We start from the raw sequence: 18,948 nt of genomic DNA, 5'->3' as shown, positions 1-18,948 counted from the left end.
TGACAAAGCAGGGAACAATATGTGTATATACTAATTGGTGTATACTCACATATCTATAAATATTTCTATATGTAACTATTTGAATCTATATTAAGCTAAAGATGGGTTTTTGCTGATATATCCAAATTGAATCCATTTCCACATAGATCATCGTAGCCTTATTTCCTTGCTTATCTGTAATCTTCTACTCCAAAAGTGAGAAACCTGGTTATCATCATTGGCCATAGGTTCACTTAATTGTTTAATCCCAATATACATGTGTAGTGGTATCAGAATTATTAATCCATACCCCCATGTGAAACAACTTTAATATCTAGAGCATATTGCTTATGGACAGTTCCCTTTGCCTTTAGTCTTGCAGACCCCACTCATTTGCAAGTTTACTTAGGCCAGCACATTTACTCCCTCCCCTTTCAGTGAACTTGTTTCAAACACTTGTAATACAGTTAGGTGGTTTTGCTATATTCTGCATTTCATCCTGGGATCTCCCAATATCCTAAGTGATTTAAAAAATTTTTCATACATTAAGGTTCAGTCTTGTGCTGCACAGTGCCGTTTATTCATCATTATAGTATCAGACAAAATAGTTTCACTGCCTTAAATTGTTTTCTATGCTTCGTCTATTAAATCCTCTCCCATTCCCCAAGTCCTTAGCAAACACATCTTTTTACAGTGGCTATAGTTTTGCCTTTTCCATAATAACATATTCTTTCAATCATAAAGTACATAGCCTTTTCAGAGTGACTTCTTTCAGCTAGAAATATGCATTTAAGGTTCATCCATGTCTTTTCGTGGTTTGATAGCTCATTTCTTTTTTCCTTTAGTAGTATTATATGGATGTACATTACACAAGTGTACCAGTTTATTTATACATTCACCTATTGAAGGATATCTTGGTTGCTTCCAGCGTTTGGCAATTATGAATAAAGTTGCTATAAGCATTCGCATGCAGGTTTTTAGGTAAACCCATATGTTTTCAAATCAGTTGGATAAATACCCATGCGAATGTTTGTTGAATCGAATGGTAGGACCGTATTTAGTTTTATAAGAAGCTGCCAAACTGTCTACCAAGTCGCTGTACCATTTTCCATTCTCACCAGCAATGAATGAGAGTTTCTATTGGACTACATCCTTGCCTGCAATCAGCACTGTCAGTATTTTGGATTTTAGCCAAATATTATTATTTAATATGGACGTTCTAGTTAGGAAGAGGCAGATATCATCAAGAACTGCCAAAGCCCTCACATTTTATACTTTTTTTTCTGAGAGTCATTAATCCAAGTAAGGTGCTTCAAAGTCCACTTCAGAATACTTTAACATTAGTAATTTGGGGAGACAACACAGCCTGAATAAGTTACCTCTATGCTTGAATGTAATTTCCACTATAAAAAGAAGTTAGAACCAAAGTTGCAACTAACAATTAGAGGAACATACGTTAACTCATGAAATCAATAAGCAAAAAAACAAAACAAAACAAAACACCCAACACAATCCAAAGTATATTACATGATTTGATATATTTTTCTTCCAGTTTTATTGAGATATATTTGACATACAGCACTGTATAAGTTTAAGGTGTACAACATAATGATTTGACTTACATACACCATGAAATGATTAGCACAATGAGTTTAGTGAACATCTGTCATCTCATATCGATACAAAATTAAATAGAAAAAAATATTTTTCCGTGTGGTGAATACTCTTAGGATTTACTCTCTTAACTTTCCTATATAACATCAAGCAGTGTTAATTATACTTATCGTGTTGTATATTACATCCTTAGTACTTATTTATTTCATAATTGGAAGTTTGTACCTGTTGACTGCCTTCATCCAGTTCCCCTCCCCCCCACTGGTAACCACAAATCTGATCTATTTTTCTATGAGTTTATTTGTTTTTGAAGTATAAGTGACCTATACTATGTTAGTTCTTGTTACAAAGCATAGTGATTCCATATTTTTGTACATTTCAAAATGATCACCACAAGTCTAGTTACCATACAAAGATATTACATAGTTATTGAATATATTCCACACACTGTACATTTCACAGCTGTGACTCATTTATTTTGCAACTGGAAGTTTGCACCTCTTAATCTCCCTCACCTATTTCTTTCCTCTCCCCAACCTCCCCCATCTGGCAACCACCTGTTTCTTCACTGTATCTATAACTCTGTTTCTGTTTTGTTATGTTTGCTCATTTGTTTTCTTTTTTAGATTCCCCACAAAAGTGAAATCTTACCGTCATTGTTTTTCTCGGTCTGACTTATTTCACTTAGCCTAATACCTTCCAGGACCATCCATGTTGTCACAAATGGCAAGATTTCATTCTTTTTATGGCTAATATTCCATTGTGTGTATATCTATCTATCTATCTATATCTATATCTATATATATACCACATCTCCTTTATCCATTCATCTATTGATGGGAATTTAGGGTGCTTCCATATCTTGGCTACTGTAAATAATGCTACAATGAACATAGGAATGCATATATCTTTTCAAATTAGTGTTTTTGTTTTCTTCAGATAAATACCCAGGAGTGGAATTGCTGGGTGATATGGTAGTTCTATTTTTAACTTTTTGAGGGAGCTCCATATTGTTTTCCATAGTGGCTGCACCAATTTATATTCCCACCAACAGTGTACAAGGGTTCCCTTTTCTCCAAGTCCTCACCAACACGTTTTATTTGTTGTCTCTTTGATAATAGCCATTCTGACAGGTGTGAAGTGATATCTCATCGTGGTTTTGATTTACATTTTTCTGATGATTAGTGATGTTGAGCATCTTTTCATGTGCCTGGAAGTCATCTGTGTCTTCTTTGGAAAAATGTTTATTCAGATACTCTGCCCATTTTCTAATCAGGTTGTTTGTTTTTTGATGTTGAGTTGTATGAGTTCTTTGGATATTAACCCCTTATCAGATATATTGTTTGCAAATATCTTCTCACATTCAGTAGGTGGTCTCCTCATTTTGTTGATAGTTTTCCTCTGCTGTGCAAAAACTTTAGTTTGATGTGGTCCCATTGGTTTCTTTTTGCTTTTGTTTCCTTTGCCTGAGGAGACAGATTTTCCCTCCCCCCCAAAAACAACAACAACAAAAAAACAATAAAAAAACAACAAAAACACAAAACAAAACAAAAACCTACTAAAACCAATGTCAAAGAGCTTACTATGTACGTTTTTTTGTAGAAGTTTTATGGTTTCAGGTCTTACACCTAAGTCTTTAATGCATTTTGAACCACATGATTTGATATATGAACTCTTTATTTTAATAGGGTATCTACAACTTGTGGATTTTAGGCTATTCGTATAGAAACCCACTAGTCCATGTTGCGCTTTCACAAATGTAGGAATAAAGAATTATGACAGGGCTTCCCTGGTGGTGCAGTGGTTGAGAATCTGCCTGCTAATGCAGGGGACATGGGTTCGAGCCCTGGTCTGGGAAGATCCCACATGCCGCAGAGCAACTAGGCCCGTGAGCCACAGCTACTGAGCCTGCGCGTCTGGAGCCTGTGCTCCGCAACAAGAGAGGCCGCGATAGTGAGAGGCCTGCGCACCGCAATGAAGAGTGGCCCCCACTTGCCGCAACTAGAGAAAGCCAATGCACAGCGACGAAGACCCAACACAGCCAAAATATAATTAATTAATTAATTAAATTAATTAATTAAAAAAAAAAAAAAAAAAACCAGACCCTAGTTAAAGTGGTCAGGACAAACTTAAGAATTATGACATAGTAATCAGAAGTTTCTGCCAAATTACCCATACCACTTCATGTACTCTGGGAAAAAACCTAAGCTAGAACAGTTGATAGTAAATGATCCTTTTATCACAGCACTAATAGATGGCTTCTGTTCTACTGAAATAACTCAATGGAAGATATTGAATAAAGTTTTTTGTCAACAGTACCATATGTAGAGCTAAATTAATATGGGATCAGAAAAAAGCATCACTTATATGGGTAAGCTAACTTAAAAATATTGTGTAGAACAAAGTAACAATATGTAGCATTAAAAACATACATTAAAATTAAGAAATAGAAACTCGTTTTGCGAATTTATTTTCACAAAATCTTGATATGAAAACAAACACGTTTAATGAATATATACATATTTATTGTACTCTATTTGTTTTTCAAAATTTGAAGTTCTTACAAAAGCTTAAACATAGTGGACCTCTCTGCCTCTCAAGCTGAATCTGTCTGGAATATTGCTATAAATAAATAGAAATCACATTTTTCTATATCCATAATTGCCTTGGCTCTAATTCATACTAATTTATAATTATGATGAAGTGTCAATAAAGTCAAGAATAATTTTATGAGAACATCTGAATCAGTATGTACTTTAAAATTAGAATAAAATTTTTCTATATGGTGACCTATAATCTATACAAAAGTCTTTCATAATTTGTGATTACTATTTATTTAGGCAGAATAGAGATATTTAGATGCAATAAGCTTGATTAAAATGTATAACTGATATTGTTTGCAACTCTCTTTTGAGGCTATATCTAAGAAAAAAAGGCAGCATGAAATTGCTGTTCAACAGTCTACTTTAGAACCACATTCTGTAGTTTGCTAATAACTTTTCCATATTATGCTGATCTGCAATTTTTGAAACCATATTTTTAACCCAAGCAGTTGGCATAATTTCTAGAGCAACTGCTTTATTCTGGGAAATCTGGCTGCCATGATTAGTGGTTTGACTACAGTATTTCCATACGAGTAAGTTCCCACTGATGTATTTGTGGTTTCACACACACCAAGAAATATTCTGTGATGACTGCTGGATGGAAAAGATTGTTCATCTCACAATGATCTTTCTGGCCACATAGACATACCACAATCTGTATCAGTAATCTTGAAATTTTGGCAGTCATAAATATACATTATTCTTGCCAGTATATATTCATTATTTAGATGGTTTTCTTTTGATGTTTTAGCCTTTAGGAAATGAAAGAAAAAAGAAATATGTCTCTAACATTTTTCCAGCTTTTTTTTTTTTTTGGAGAGAGAGAGATAGAGACTTCTCTTGCTGGAAAGGGAGCATAGTCAGAGTGGAGATGCAGCCAGGGTGCAGAAATTTCAATTGTCTCTTCAAAATATGTGCAGTTAAGTCACATAAAAGAATCAGTGAAGGGCAATAACTTGTTTTTGCTTTCAGTCTATACCCACCTAGGAGAACAGACTCCAATCAGCACAAGAGGACTTCATCAGAGAAGCCTTTTAACATAAAGCATCTGTCTTAAGTTTTAAAAATATGACTTCAATTTTCCTCTTAAATACCATGACTGCTGACCTTTTGAAACAGAGCCGAAGTTTCTCTCTACTTGAAATTGTTCATTCTCATGAAGAACAATAATCAATTAATGCATTTATTTTAATCTCGCTTGGCCTTTCTTGAGAGCAAGCACATTCCAAAATAGCTCTCTGTGCTCTTTAAATCCTAGTTACACTGTTTTATTATACATCTGAAAAACGACTTTGCTATAGCAATTTTCCTGCTACTTGTTAAAGGAAAAGATAAGTGGTATTACATGCAAGTTAATATTACATATTATATGATATAAAAACACTGTTGAACAGCCTTTAACATATAAAATTCAAAATGATAAAACATGGTCTTCCTTTTACTTTTCCATTAATTTTGTTTTGTTAGTTGTTAGACAACTTTCATGCATTGCTTTTTTGGACATTTTTATACAATTTTCCTTTGACCTTCTAAGTTTTAGTTGGGGAACAGTACAGGAAACAATCTGGTTTTGATGGAATCCCAAATTTTTGTAAGTGTGTGTGTTCTAAATAAACTCAACTAGGTCATATGACTCATGTGCTTTCCACGGTCTTATTGACATTATGTGTACAAACTTTCTAATTAGTTTTATTTGATCATACAGACATTTTTGTTTCTTTTTAAAAAAAATTGAACTGTTTGCTAAGAAAGAGGTACTGCTTTAGAGTTTTTTGGCAAGATAACTTCGAAAGGTTTGTACAGATTTGCTCAATTTGCCTGGCAAAAATAAATGCGCATGCTCCTGTGGTTTTCAAGGACAGCTGTTTTCTCTAGTTTCAGATCTGTGATTAAGCCTTAAGGAAGGGATACAGAGTGATGAGAAACGCAATTGGTGCCTTTGGAAGATCTACCAGGCATGCTGGGGATTTTTATGTTCTCTGTGTTTCTTTTCTTTATAGGTACAGTAATAAGAAAAACTTTACCAAAAAAAGTGACACAAAGGAGTGTAATACAACATATGTCAAAGGCAAGTTTTATTTGAATACATTTCAAGAAAATATTCTAGTATTCACATTCTCACATATGAAACTTCATTATAAAACTTGTGGAGAAAAGCAGTACAGATCTCTGTGAATCTAAATATTTGACTCCATGTAAACATATTTAAGAATACTTGTGCTTTGATATTTCAGTATAGGATTATCTTACACATTTCAGCATTTTTTGCTGGCATTTTTTAAAGTTTAATGTTTATTTGGAAAGATGGGAGCTTCTCAATTCCTTTGAGACATGCAACATTTATCTTGAAGTTATCCTGAAAATGTAGCAAGCCAATAACTTTTGAAGAGAAGCATAGCCCCATTTCTGCCCTGTAAATATGCTCTGAGGTTGTGTACCTAGGATTAGGAAAGGCTGAGAAAGGAGAGAATCTTAGAATCATGCTTTTGCCTTGCATTCAACTTTATTATGAAGGGACAGAACTCTATACACAGATTTTGAGATGATAAACAGATACAAAGGCTGGAACAGTTTTGTGGTTTCTGCTGTCCTTTTTTAAGGGATTTTGGACAGCCAGATGCATCATTTACCTAGGATTCATTGATTCAATATTTATTTATAACTGATATGTAAATAAAAGATGAAATATTGCTTTCTATGACAACTTTTTCAAACTTTGGTTTATTTGGAGAACTTCCTTCCTTTTACGCCAAGAATAGCTAATGTTCAGGAATGCTATGAACCCCATTACATGACTTTCCCAAAGTCAAAGATCAGTCTAGAGTTATAACCGTGTCATATCACAGTATGAAGTTTTAAATCTTAGTTCAGTGTTTCCCTATAGATCAGACTGAGTTGTTTTAAAGTAAATGCAGTTTACAGGAGTAATTTTTTAAAATTACTTAAAAATTCACATAACGTATGGTTGAGAAATCTTCAAAATCAAATGATTCTAAGAAAGTGATATATGTTTTTCTAATAGCCATGGATAGCAGGAAGTCATGAAAGAAGTGTCCAGCTTACCCTCAGGCATTTTCCTTTTTAAATCCTTTTATGTAGAAAAGATGAAAAATGGAGGCATTACCAGAGAACTAGGGGGAATTAAGGAGGAATTACTGTAGAAACAGCTTTTTACATAATTGTATCATACTTATTATTCCCTAGCCTGCAAATGGTCCAAGTTTTCTGAAAAATGAACGGGTCAGGTTATCTGTGCATAGTCACTTTGCCACATGTGGTTAGTTGATATCTCTGAACATTTATGACTATCTCCCCACCATCTGTCTCCCACTATCTGTCTCCTCCTATTCCTTGTACTGTCGAGTACAAGTTTGGGTTGTTTTTTTTTTTTTTCTTCAATTAACGCAGATGCCAAGAATAAAATAAATGGAAAACTAAATAGCTAAATGAAGTGCGTACGTTTGTGTATGTGTGTGTGAGAGAAATTAGTTTAAGCTGAATCTTTGCCAAAATCTCTCTGCATTCATACACTTCCTACATGTACTTAGCTATTTAATACCAATTATTAAATGATATTCATATTAAATTTTAAAAGTATATAAAAAAACAAAATGACACAAAACACTGGAAAATAGTAACACTTTTAAATTAGTCCCAGAGCTACATTAATTTTTTCAACTATTAATAGACTTAGCCATAAAATTCTTTTATTTGTTTCTATTAAAATGTAGCCAAGAAACAAACATCTTTCTTTGCTTTCTTTGCAGGAAAGAACCGGTATCTGGATTACTTCCAGTTCATCCAGACAGCTATTTCAACTGGAACAAGTGACCTTCAGAACAGAATAGAACATAGCAGCCTGGCTAGACAGAGGGGAGGGAGTAGGCAACTGGGAAGGGCCCCAACATGTTCCTATGAAATGTCATTTGAAGTAAGAGGACAATAAAAAACTAAGGACAAATAAATGAACTTAAAAATATTTAAGGCCAATGAAAACTGTGTGACCACAACATGGGATTCAAGGAAAGACGCAGTTTGAGTCTTTACCTATCATTCTTTAACTCACATGCTCAACAAATGTAGTTCTTCACCCTCTGAGTCCAGGCAATGTCCCTTAATTCTACAACATTCATCTTGGAATCCTCACAGTCTCATTGAAGCTATAATAATCAATTAATAAAAATCAATAGTAACATAACTAATATCAACAATAGTCAATTGTTTTTCCTCCCTTGAGTGAGCCAGATTTCCTTAGTCTATGAATCTATGGTGATTAATAGATGCTCATAGAGAATGTCAAGGTCTTTATTTAGCAGATCATTGCTACATAAGATAAAAGTTAAAATACTGGTAAAGATTTTATCAGAAAGGACAAAGTGGTTATCTTCTCTTAAGATTTACTTGGAAGGCATGTTGTTCTTTTCTTTCACAGAGAGCATAAGAAGTTTTAGTTCACATCATTAGCAAGAAACATGCTAAAGAATCATTTAACCTTTTACTGAATGCTTTATGGGTAAAGTGTTGTGCGTGGCACCAAAGATACAAAACTGTCAAAGCAATACTTCATTAAGATTTTTGGAGGATAAACAGAAAAGTTTTTTTAAAAAACTTTATTAAACAAATAGAAAAGTTAAAAAGATACTTTATTAAAAATATATTTAAATGATGTTTCCAAGACAGTATTTTATTGATTTTTGCATAATATATTAATAATGACAAGTTGATAAACTAAAATTTACAGAGAAAATGCTATGAGATTTCAGAATGTCCTTTAACAGAGAACTTAATTAGGTCCTGTGCATACTGGGGAATTCTTTTAGGAAGATATCTCCTACAGCTTCTAGCCAGACTCCTTTTAATGAAAACAGCAACATTTAAAAGTCTGATGCCAGTTCCAAAGTGCCTGTAGAGCTGCTTGCAAACTGGAAATGTTTGGCTCAATGAATTTTGAGTGTGCATCTGAATAAACACCAAAAATGTGGCTAAAGGTAAATATAAGGTAATTATATAAGCAAAGTTTTAGTTACACAGTTGTAGTGGTACTATTAGCTCACACAAAACCCAATGTTAGTGATACAGAAATAAGAAATTCAGCTATTTCAATTTATCATGTAGTGATAAATTTTTATCAGAAAAATTCAAAGTGAGCTTTCAAACTCAACTTCTTAAGTATGCCATCCTTTGTATATTATTGACTATGATTTTGGAATTAGTGTGTCTTAGGATCAATGAACTAGAGTGGAAAGAAATGAATTCAGAGAAAGGAAATGTCTTCTGCTATTTAAATAATACCCAATTTCATAAAAATTCACTTGAAAGTAAGGAAATAGAAGACCATACATTATTTTAAGAGGTGGTCTCCTCACTAGAGTAAGGGAATCCCACTTTAGATGAATTCCAGAGAAATACGTTTTGAGGGAGAGAATTCTATAAGTGGGTTACATTTGGATCGTAATAACATAAGGTCAAGACATGGAACGAGTGTATAAGAATTAAGGTTTGGGGGGCTTCCCAGGTGGCGCAGTGGTTGAGAGTCTGCCTGCCAATGCAGGGGACATGGGTTCAAGCCCTGGTCTGGGAAGATCCCACATGCCGCGGAGCGGCTGGGCCCGTGGGCCGCAATTACTGAGCCTGCGCGTCTGGAGCCTGTGCTCCGCAACAAGGGAGGCCGCGATAGTGAGAGGCCCGCGCACCGCGATGAAGAGTGGCCCCCGCTTGCCACAACCGGAGAAAGCCCTCGCACAGAAACGGAGACCCAACGCAGCCATAAATAAATAAATAAAATTAAAAAAAAGAATTGTTTGGGTCAAATTTATGAAATGGGTGTTGGAGGGGAAAGTTATTGAGACAGTCGTCTGAGGTTATCTAGGAAGGTGAGGACACTTAAATTAGGCACTTCCTGCATGAGACACAGGGGTCTGAGGGCAATACTAGCCATGCCCATATCAACAGTGTGTTAACTGCCTGTAAAGAGTGCAGTTTGGGTGGAGTCTGGGTTTTAGTTGTCAAAATTGAGTCCAAAACTTTTCAAAAAATTTAACAGAGGCTGAAACCCAAAATCATGAATAAATATTGAATTTGGAACTGTAGATGGAAACACTGGAACAGAAAAATATTAACAGCCAGTTTTTTTTCATGGTTATGTTAAGTAACATCAAAAGGAGTAAAAACAAAAGTCAGTATTTAGAAATGCATCAACACAAAAATCTATCAGAAGTTCTATCTGAAAATGAATTCCCATAATGTGACTAAAATTAAAAAAAAATCAAATTCAAAATACAAGAAACAAGAAGAGATGAAGAAAATTATTGTCATTGGCCTCTCTTCATAAGCTTCACACTGGATATCTTAACATTATAGACACTAGCCAGTGCTAGGTACCCAAATTTAAACATAGTTAAATATTAATATTCTAAAGGAAATTTTTGGTTCACACAGTACTTTAATACATATAGGTTTTCATTTATTAATTCAAGTATTTGCCTTACTTTTCCTTTACGACAATAAACTAACTGAAGACAGGGATCTTGTCACCTTCAATTTAACAATGTCTGTTAGCAAACTTACGAGATGTTTTCTTACCCACCTAATACATGATATTCACATAGAGTAATAAATGAATTTTAGTGAACGGATGGATGAATTGCTCACTGGTGTGCAAAGCTGTGCATGTGGGTCCTGTGCACCATTAAAATACTTAACATTGTGTTTTGAATAGATTCAAAACTTCATGATATTCTAATTAGCCACCACTCAAATTCTATTATCAAGTCCACCTTTTTAAGACTACCAGCCAAGATACCCTTTGTATTACTAGCTTAAAAAGGCTCTCCATTCTGAAAAGAGATATTTACCTAATACAGTTATTACCAGATGCTTCTGGTGAAAGGAACCAAACTATGACCTCTCTCACCAGCAGGATGAAATCCACTGTTTTCACAACTGAATTATGTTGGATCATAAAGCTAAAATGTGTGTGGGCTGTAAGAAATGAAGTTAAAGTCTTTTTCTGCTTTCTTCTTTCTCTTCCTGTCTTTCTTTTGGCACCAATCTATGACCAGGAAAATCTGGCATGAAATTAGCTTCAGAATGTGTCTAAATTAATTAGAGGTTATTTAATGAGTTATATATACAAATATAAATTATACAATTTAATTTATTTAAAATCATTTATTCTCAGCAAAATCAAACATATCATTGAGTTTACATAGAAATACAATTTGCAACTGTATCTTCATAAAAATGCACTGGTGAAATAAATGTTCATAATTAATGACCAATTATATACTATTTAATCATGCCAGTAGCAGAACTGATTACCATTAAAAATTGGTACAGTAACATATTTTAAGTGTGCAAAGTACTCTATTGTGTTACCATTGATAATAAATCGCCACTAAATATATACCTATTACATAAAGCTTTTTAAAGTACAATAAAAATACAAATTCTATCTGTTAAAAAAAGCCATTAATATGGCTTCTAAACATCCTCATTATACAAATTCCAAAATACTATATGACAAACAAAATTATAAAGACTCTTCTTTATGAAACATATACTACCCTCTAATTAAGGTACAACTTAGCAGATAACAGAAAGCAAACAAGAAGGCTTATATACACCACAGAACATTATGGGGATACATACAAATATAATATTGCATAAGCCTATTTGATTTCTGTTCCTAGTGAAAATGTACCTTTAGCACGTGAAGAAAATTCCCATGACTAAAGGAGAAGAAACATTTTTGAGATCTACCCTCAATCTAAGCTCATATTTTCATTAATTTAATTTTTTTTCTTATAATGTGATGAACCAAATTATAAATTTATAAATTATAAATTTGACCATAAATTTTGCTGCACTCAGTACAAATTACAGTCTGTTACATAATGGGCAAAGGTGTAAGAAACAAACATTTTTAAAAGTCAGAGTTCATCAGCACATCAAGAATCAGCTGCGGGCTTCCCTGGTGGCGCAGTGGTTGAGAATCTGCCTGCCAATGCAGGGGACACGGGTTCGAGCCCTGGTCTGGGAAGATCCCACATGCCGCGGAGCAACTAGGCCCGTGAGCCACAACTACTGAGCCTGCGCGTCTGGAGCCTGTGCTCCGCAACAAGAGAGGCCGCGATAGTGAGAGGCCCCCGCAACGCGATGAAGAGTGGCCCCCACTTGCCGCAACTAGAGAGAGCCCTCTCACAGAAACGAAGACCCAACACAGCCAAAAATAAAAAAAAAATCAATTAATTAATTTTTTTTAAAAAGTGGTTTTGATTAGGATTTAAGAAAAGAAAAAAAATCAGCTGCAAGAAAATGTTATTGTTCATGTTAAATACTAAACTGAGCAGCAATTTCATTTTTGTGAAAAATGAGATTCTGACTTTAACAAAACAGATACAAATTAAATTTGCTAAATAATATTGATAATTCATAAAGAACAGGTGCCATAGATTTTTAACAGTATCAAAACTAATGGGTCATCACAAAATAAACTTTGGTGAGAAAATATCTTTATCAAAGGAGAAAATATAAGAAGGATAGTCTTATTCAGTTCAGAAAAAATATATTTGGTAAAGTATATATGGGTAGTAGATACTGCAACTATAGACAGCATATATTCCAAATGTTTTTTCTGGAAACTTCAGATCAGATGATGTTTGGTAATGTAACTTATTAAAAATTAAATTTTATTTTAAGTGTTTTGTAAATAGCAAATTTTCATTTTTTCCACAATCTTTATGTATGAAATAAATAAAATATTTAGAGTGTAGCTGATAATAATAACATTATTACCTTGATTTTACTAATAAGTACTCTAAATACATTTAGTTTAATTATTATTGGAATTTATATTTTTGTTATTTTACCTGCTAAAAATGATCTGGTGGTATTATATTCAAAGTTTACATTTTCCCAATAATATGAACAACATTTCATACATAAAATGACATCTGTCTAATGAATGGTAACATGTTTATTGGTTTGAATATAGAACATATTTAATTTGGCATTGGTGTATCTCTTTAGGACTCTGAAAGGTATCTTTAAGGTATGGCTTTTGGGAAATCAGTAATAAACTAGCATCCTAGAGAATGAACTTAGATTTGAAGAAGCTAATTATTTAGAGCTCAGACACAGGCAGATATTTGGATAATTTGTCTTTCAGTTATAAATTCTTCTACAAACAAACAGAAAGGAACATAAAAGTATGATTTACTTTACAGTGAGTTGTTTTTAAAACAAAATGCTACAGTACAACAGTGAAAGTATGAGGAAATTTTACTGAAATAATTTTCAGAAGTTATGAGATTCAAAAATATATTGGTACATGTATAATACCTGTCACAAGTAATAATGAATAATAGATATGTATACAAAACAAATTTAACAGACTCAAGACCTCTTGTTCTTGACATCAGCACCTGCTGTCTAATGGGTCGAGACAAAATACTGTGCCTTCAAGAGTTAGTCCCATTTTGAACCCCTCCTGCAAAATAAAGTAAAATCATGAAAATAGGAAATGCTCATAGCAAAAAAAAAAAAAAAAAAAATCCATAAATGAAAGAGACTATGAGCAGAAGTTGAAATCTTCATGTTTTGATCAACTAAGAAATAATTATATGTCAAATGTTGGCTTGTCAAATTTTTATCAAATGCTTTTATACCCATTAGCATTTTAAATGTTTTAAATATACAAGAGGTTAGCAAGCATAAGAGATAGAAGAAAACAGAAATATGTGGAATTAAGTAATTTTAAGACTTAAATGTTTCTTTTCAGTGAAGTCTACTTTATGTCATTCTACTGTAGCTTAAATTCCTTGGCTTTAAAGGTCAATATTCATATAAGTAAGATAGCTAGACCTCAAGGTGATGACAGCCTGATAGTTTTCAACTTTTCTTCTTGGTTACCACTATCCAGAGCCTGGTAAAATAAATTGCACTGTATTCCCTAAATGCAATGCTGTATCCTATGTGTAACACAGGACTGCAGACCACTTTGCCATGGAGAAAGCTTCCTCTACTAGCCTTGTAGCTGCTTGTAGCTGCGAATTATTGCTTTGAATTCCACTCACCTCTAGCATGTTTTAGATGCTTCTGGAAGTTAAATTGCTTTTGATTTATTGAGACCAAGTACCCAATTGCCATGAAAAAAAATTTTTTTGAAGATTTTTGAGTTAAAAGTTAGTGGCAAAGGTGTTTGTCCTTCTCTACTCCCCAGCTCTCTTCTTTTCTGTATAAGGTAGTTGAACTATGGGCCATTTCTGGTCTTACCACCTTCCCCACCCCCATCCTTGCTCATAAAATGAAATGTAGACAAAAGTCTATTCCTGAGGAAAAGAAAATCTCTCTCAAAGAGAAGGCTTTTGTCCTCTGTTCTGCTTTGTGTTTTGTTTAATTAGATGGTATCTACTCGTGTGTTAGCCAATTGCATAGCTATTTGCATTTCCTCAAGTTACTTTCATTTAGAACAGGTATCTAATGTACTTACTATAAATCCAATGTAAACATTATCATATAGAGGAAGAAAATCATTACAAAATACAAGCCACACCTTTTTCGCTGTTAATGTTTAGAGAACACTCTTCATTATGTCTAAGCACAAAGACCACACGGCAATGCCATCACTTTAAGGGTTTTTCAAAAGTACTTCTTGGTACTTGGAATACAAATTATATTTAGTTAAGTAAAAGTCAGAGTACTTACCATTGTTTTAAAAGCCTATTCTGGTCACAAGAGAAATATTTTGCCATATGTATGCATATTTTTTTAAACAGCTGCCAAATACTTAGAAAAGTCAATACTTTAAACTCAAAATATTGTAAATAAACTGCTTTTTAAAATATTTGGATATCTGAGGATCTATGTACTATATCATCTTCTGGAATATCAGATAGATAGATAGATAGATAGGTAAGTAATGTGGATATATATTACCTTTGGAAAGATTTGATACCGTTGTTTTTTAATCAGTTCATTCTGAAATTAAACCACTATCACTTCAATTACCCTGAAAATACTATTTATCAATGTGTTATCAGTATATGAAAGGCAGAATAGTAATCAAAGTAAAATAGGGGTCATTGTTTCAACAAAAAATGTTTGTATATCACTTACGAGAATATCTCCATGTTTTTATAAGGATTCTTTAGGAGTCCTCTTAGATTAACTTAATTATCCCTTTTGACAGACACATTGTTATATGGCTCCTTGGTTTTCTTTCCTCTTAAAATTGTTCCCACACATTTTCTGACCCTTCCTTCTAGGCCTCATTTAGTAAGTCATGACAATGCATTCTAAATCCTTCTAAGGTTTCCATATCCTCTTGAATTTTAAACGTCTGAATGAAAATAAGGCTTATTTAATTTATGTAGTGATGGAAACTATCATAAACTCATATCACACAAAATAATGATTTTATTATTGATATATTATTAAAAATGTATTTTTATATAAAATATTTTCCCCAACTGCATTTTCTTACTTTGAAACATGGAGAAAAGCATATCAAGGAAGAAAAAAACACTCATATGCAACAATTAACGTGTTGAAGTATGTCCTTTGAGTCTCCCTTTTTTCTACCTATAAATTAAAAAATATTTAATACTAATATAAATAACTATATATTATATATAACTTATTTAATGTATTATATATAAATTTCTATATTCTTTTTTAATCTTAGTAGAACAAACTTGATTATTTTGAGTCTCTGTAAAACTAATTTGATGATTTTTATAATGTTCTATTAATTTTAATATAATTTATTTCCTGTATTGTATAATTATAAATAAGGTTGACTGGATGTTTTTATGCATAGATATTTTCCACATTCATAGTTATTTTCTCCTCAGAATAGACTGTATTAAATTTTTTGACATCAAATAGAAATACAAGTATTAATAACAAATTACTCCCCAAAGGGATGCTGTGAACTGACCCTGGCCCAGCAATGATTTAGAGTGCTTGTTTCATCACAATTTCATTTGCACTCTATATTAGTAAAAAAATATAATGTTTAGTTTGCTGGATTAAAATAGCTTTTATAGTTCTCAATTTGTATGTTTTCTTTGATTAGACTTAACATGTCCACAAGTATATAGCCATCTGTGGTCTTCTTTTGTGAGCTATGCTTTTTTATTTATCTGTTGATTATTTAGTTTCCTAATCATTTGTCTACTTACTTTAATCATGTGTACATGATATAGTTATATTTTTTAAAGAGAAAATTTAAAAGAACTATAGAAGACCTTCTATAGGAGACTATAGGTACATATTTTCCTTTTCCTTATAAAAATTTCTTTCCAATTCAAAAGTCTGATATATATTTAATTGTATTTCAAAAATTTTAAACTGCCCAAGGCTTCTAAAATTTATCTGAGTATTTGTTGTATGTTTCAGCTATACATTGATCTTCTCCTAAATTATTAACCAGTTGACTTAACATCACTTAAGGCAAAATTCTTTCATTGACTTGTCACTCTCCTTTTTTAATGTATTAAATTATTATAACACACAAGGTACACTTCTGGGCTATCAGTACTATTAAACTGATTTGCCTGTCAGTGACATGTACTAAGAAGTTTAAATTATGTCAAATCATATAAGCATATAATTGATTTCAAATAAATATCAATTTTCTAACAATTTATAAAAAATATGGCTTAACATTTCTGTTTAAATTCTTACATTCATGAGATATTTCTACGATTTCCTCTGTAAATAAAATAGGAAAATCCAAAATCTCATTAGGTTTATTAACTCAATGTAGTTTATACAACCCATTATACTGTATTAAGTTTTTACATTATATGCAAAGATAAAAATAGTAGCTAAATGTGTGCATTCAATTAATTAGGCTAACAAGATTAATAACAAAAGTCGTTATAAACTTTAGATAAAATATTATTTTACTTTAATTAAAGTGACCTTGCAAACACATCGTGGACTAAAAGGAACAGACAAGCAATGAGGTGGACAATGCAATAGTGATTGAGTCATTGCAAAAATAACTTCAAATATGGGTTATAAAACCTCTTTAAACAAAACTAATAATCAGACATATACATGTGAGACTGCTTTTTGAATATTTATTAACTAAAGCATGCAAATATTAAGGTTTAGCTTTAAGAAGTTATAAGTTGTTTAAAATTATTATGAAAATAATATACCAACCATCTCTGGCGCTACCCACCATGAAAGCAGAAAAGAGTAAAAAAGACATTAAGAATATATTAGAAATGACAAAAACAAAAACAAAAGCAAAAATAGCACAGTGTAACATTATTTGACTACCATATCATTAAATCATTTCAATATAGTGTTTCTCAAACTGGGTTTCTACAAAAATCTGGAGATACAGGCTTATCTTCAAACATCTATAGAAAACATTTGTTGTCCGAAAATCTAAAAAAACATTAATAGAAACTCTTTGTGTTTTGTATAACCTTTGAGAACAAATACTACCACATCAGTGCCCATGTTTGTTTTTGTTCTTACAAAAGCATTAGTCCCAAGGTAGTACAAACATAATTGGTAAAACTAATGAAAAGGAAAATAAATTTATTTCATATGAAATAACTAAAGCATTCTCACTAAATAATCATGCACTATTTCAATGAAAGTCTCATAGTATTTTAACTATCGAAAAGATGTGGGGAAATTGTGTCATCAAACAAGATACATGCTGATATCAACAGAAGTATGATGTTGGTGGTTTTAGTTTCAGCCAAATAAAATAATCCATGCTGTTATATTAAAGTTCTTAATCTGAATTTTATTAGGTGTTGTAATTTTGCTTTTATTTAATTTATAAGTTTTGAATTAATAGTTGTATAAGAACTATAAGGATAAAATGTATATAACTTGTTTTGAAAATATTTAAGAAATGTTATAGAAATAGTTTAAGTCAATATTAAGGATTTAAAATAATTTTTCATGCAAAAGGGAATTATAAATCACCCAACTTGAGAAATTTTTGTTTTAACATATTCTTTAAAAACCTCAAGGTATGTTAAACAATCCAACTTTTAAAATGCAGAGGCATTATTATATCTAGAATAATAAGGAAATTCACATAATACCTAGAAAAGAAGACTGCTTCACACCTTCAGTCCAAAATCAGTGAAAGGATATTTATTATCTTTCCAGGAAGCAGTGTTTTATGTGTTAGAAGATCATAATCCACCCCTCAACTTGTTTTTTTCCAGGAAATGAAGCATAGAGAGTGAATGTATTAACCCAGGCCTAATAAATAAAAACCACTCCTTCTCTTCATCACTTCTTCTCAATCAGCTTCATATAATTGGTCTCTGCCTGAATTCTATCGTTTATATATTGTCTTTTTGATGAAAAATAGGATATAATAACTTCATCAAAATGCAAAGGGAAATATAAAGAGAAGACTTTATTATAGTACTTATAAGACTAATTACTAATCATGGCCCACTGTACAAAGCTTTTAAAACCAATATCTTCAAACTTTCAGAACAATTCAGAATTGAAAAATAAAAGGGAGAGAAAGAAATGAAAACTCAATTGGACTACATTCCTAAGGAAGCTGTCATTTGGTGTCTGCTGTTTCAAGAAGAGCCCAGAAGTTATGAACTATAGTTACAATGCTTCCTATTATTTTATACCCCTCCTCCTTTGGAATTCTTCGTTTTAGCTCTCAGCTTTATTTATTAATTGAGGTAACATTGGTTTATAACATTATATAAATTTCATGTGTGAAATTTCAACATCATATTTC

The 18,948-nt window shown here is 32.3% G+C and overlaps 1 protein-coding gene across 3 annotated transcripts in view; it reads right to left on the bottom strand.

The window, feature by feature from the left end:
* Nucleotides 1-13,345: 13,345 nt before the first annotated feature.
* Nucleotides 13,346-18,948, bottom strand: part of GULP1 (GULP PTB domain containing engulfment adaptor 1) — a 258,080-nt gene continuing 252,477 nt past the window's right edge. For 2 of the 3 annotated variants that reach the window (XM_061203115.1, XM_061203123.1), the window contains exon 12: nt 13,357-13,686. In XM_061203115.1, the coding sequence (XP_061059098.1) occupies nt 13,615-13,686 (72 nt within the window). In that variant the 3' untranslated portion in view covers nt 13,357-13,614. Of the gene's footprint in view, nt 13,687-18,948 lie in introns of all 3 variants that reach the window. The other variant, XM_061203132.1, reaches the window with a different exon arrangement.

Source organism: Eubalaena glacialis, chromosome 1 (assembly GCF_028564815.1).
Source record: "Eubalaena glacialis isolate mEubGla1 chromosome 1, mEubGla1.1.hap2.+ XY, whole genome shotgun sequence".
Classification (NCBI taxonomy): Eukaryota; Metazoa; Chordata; class Mammalia; order Artiodactyla; family Balaenidae; genus Eubalaena; species Eubalaena glacialis.
This window is presented reverse-complemented; position numbering and strand designations above follow the sequence as displayed.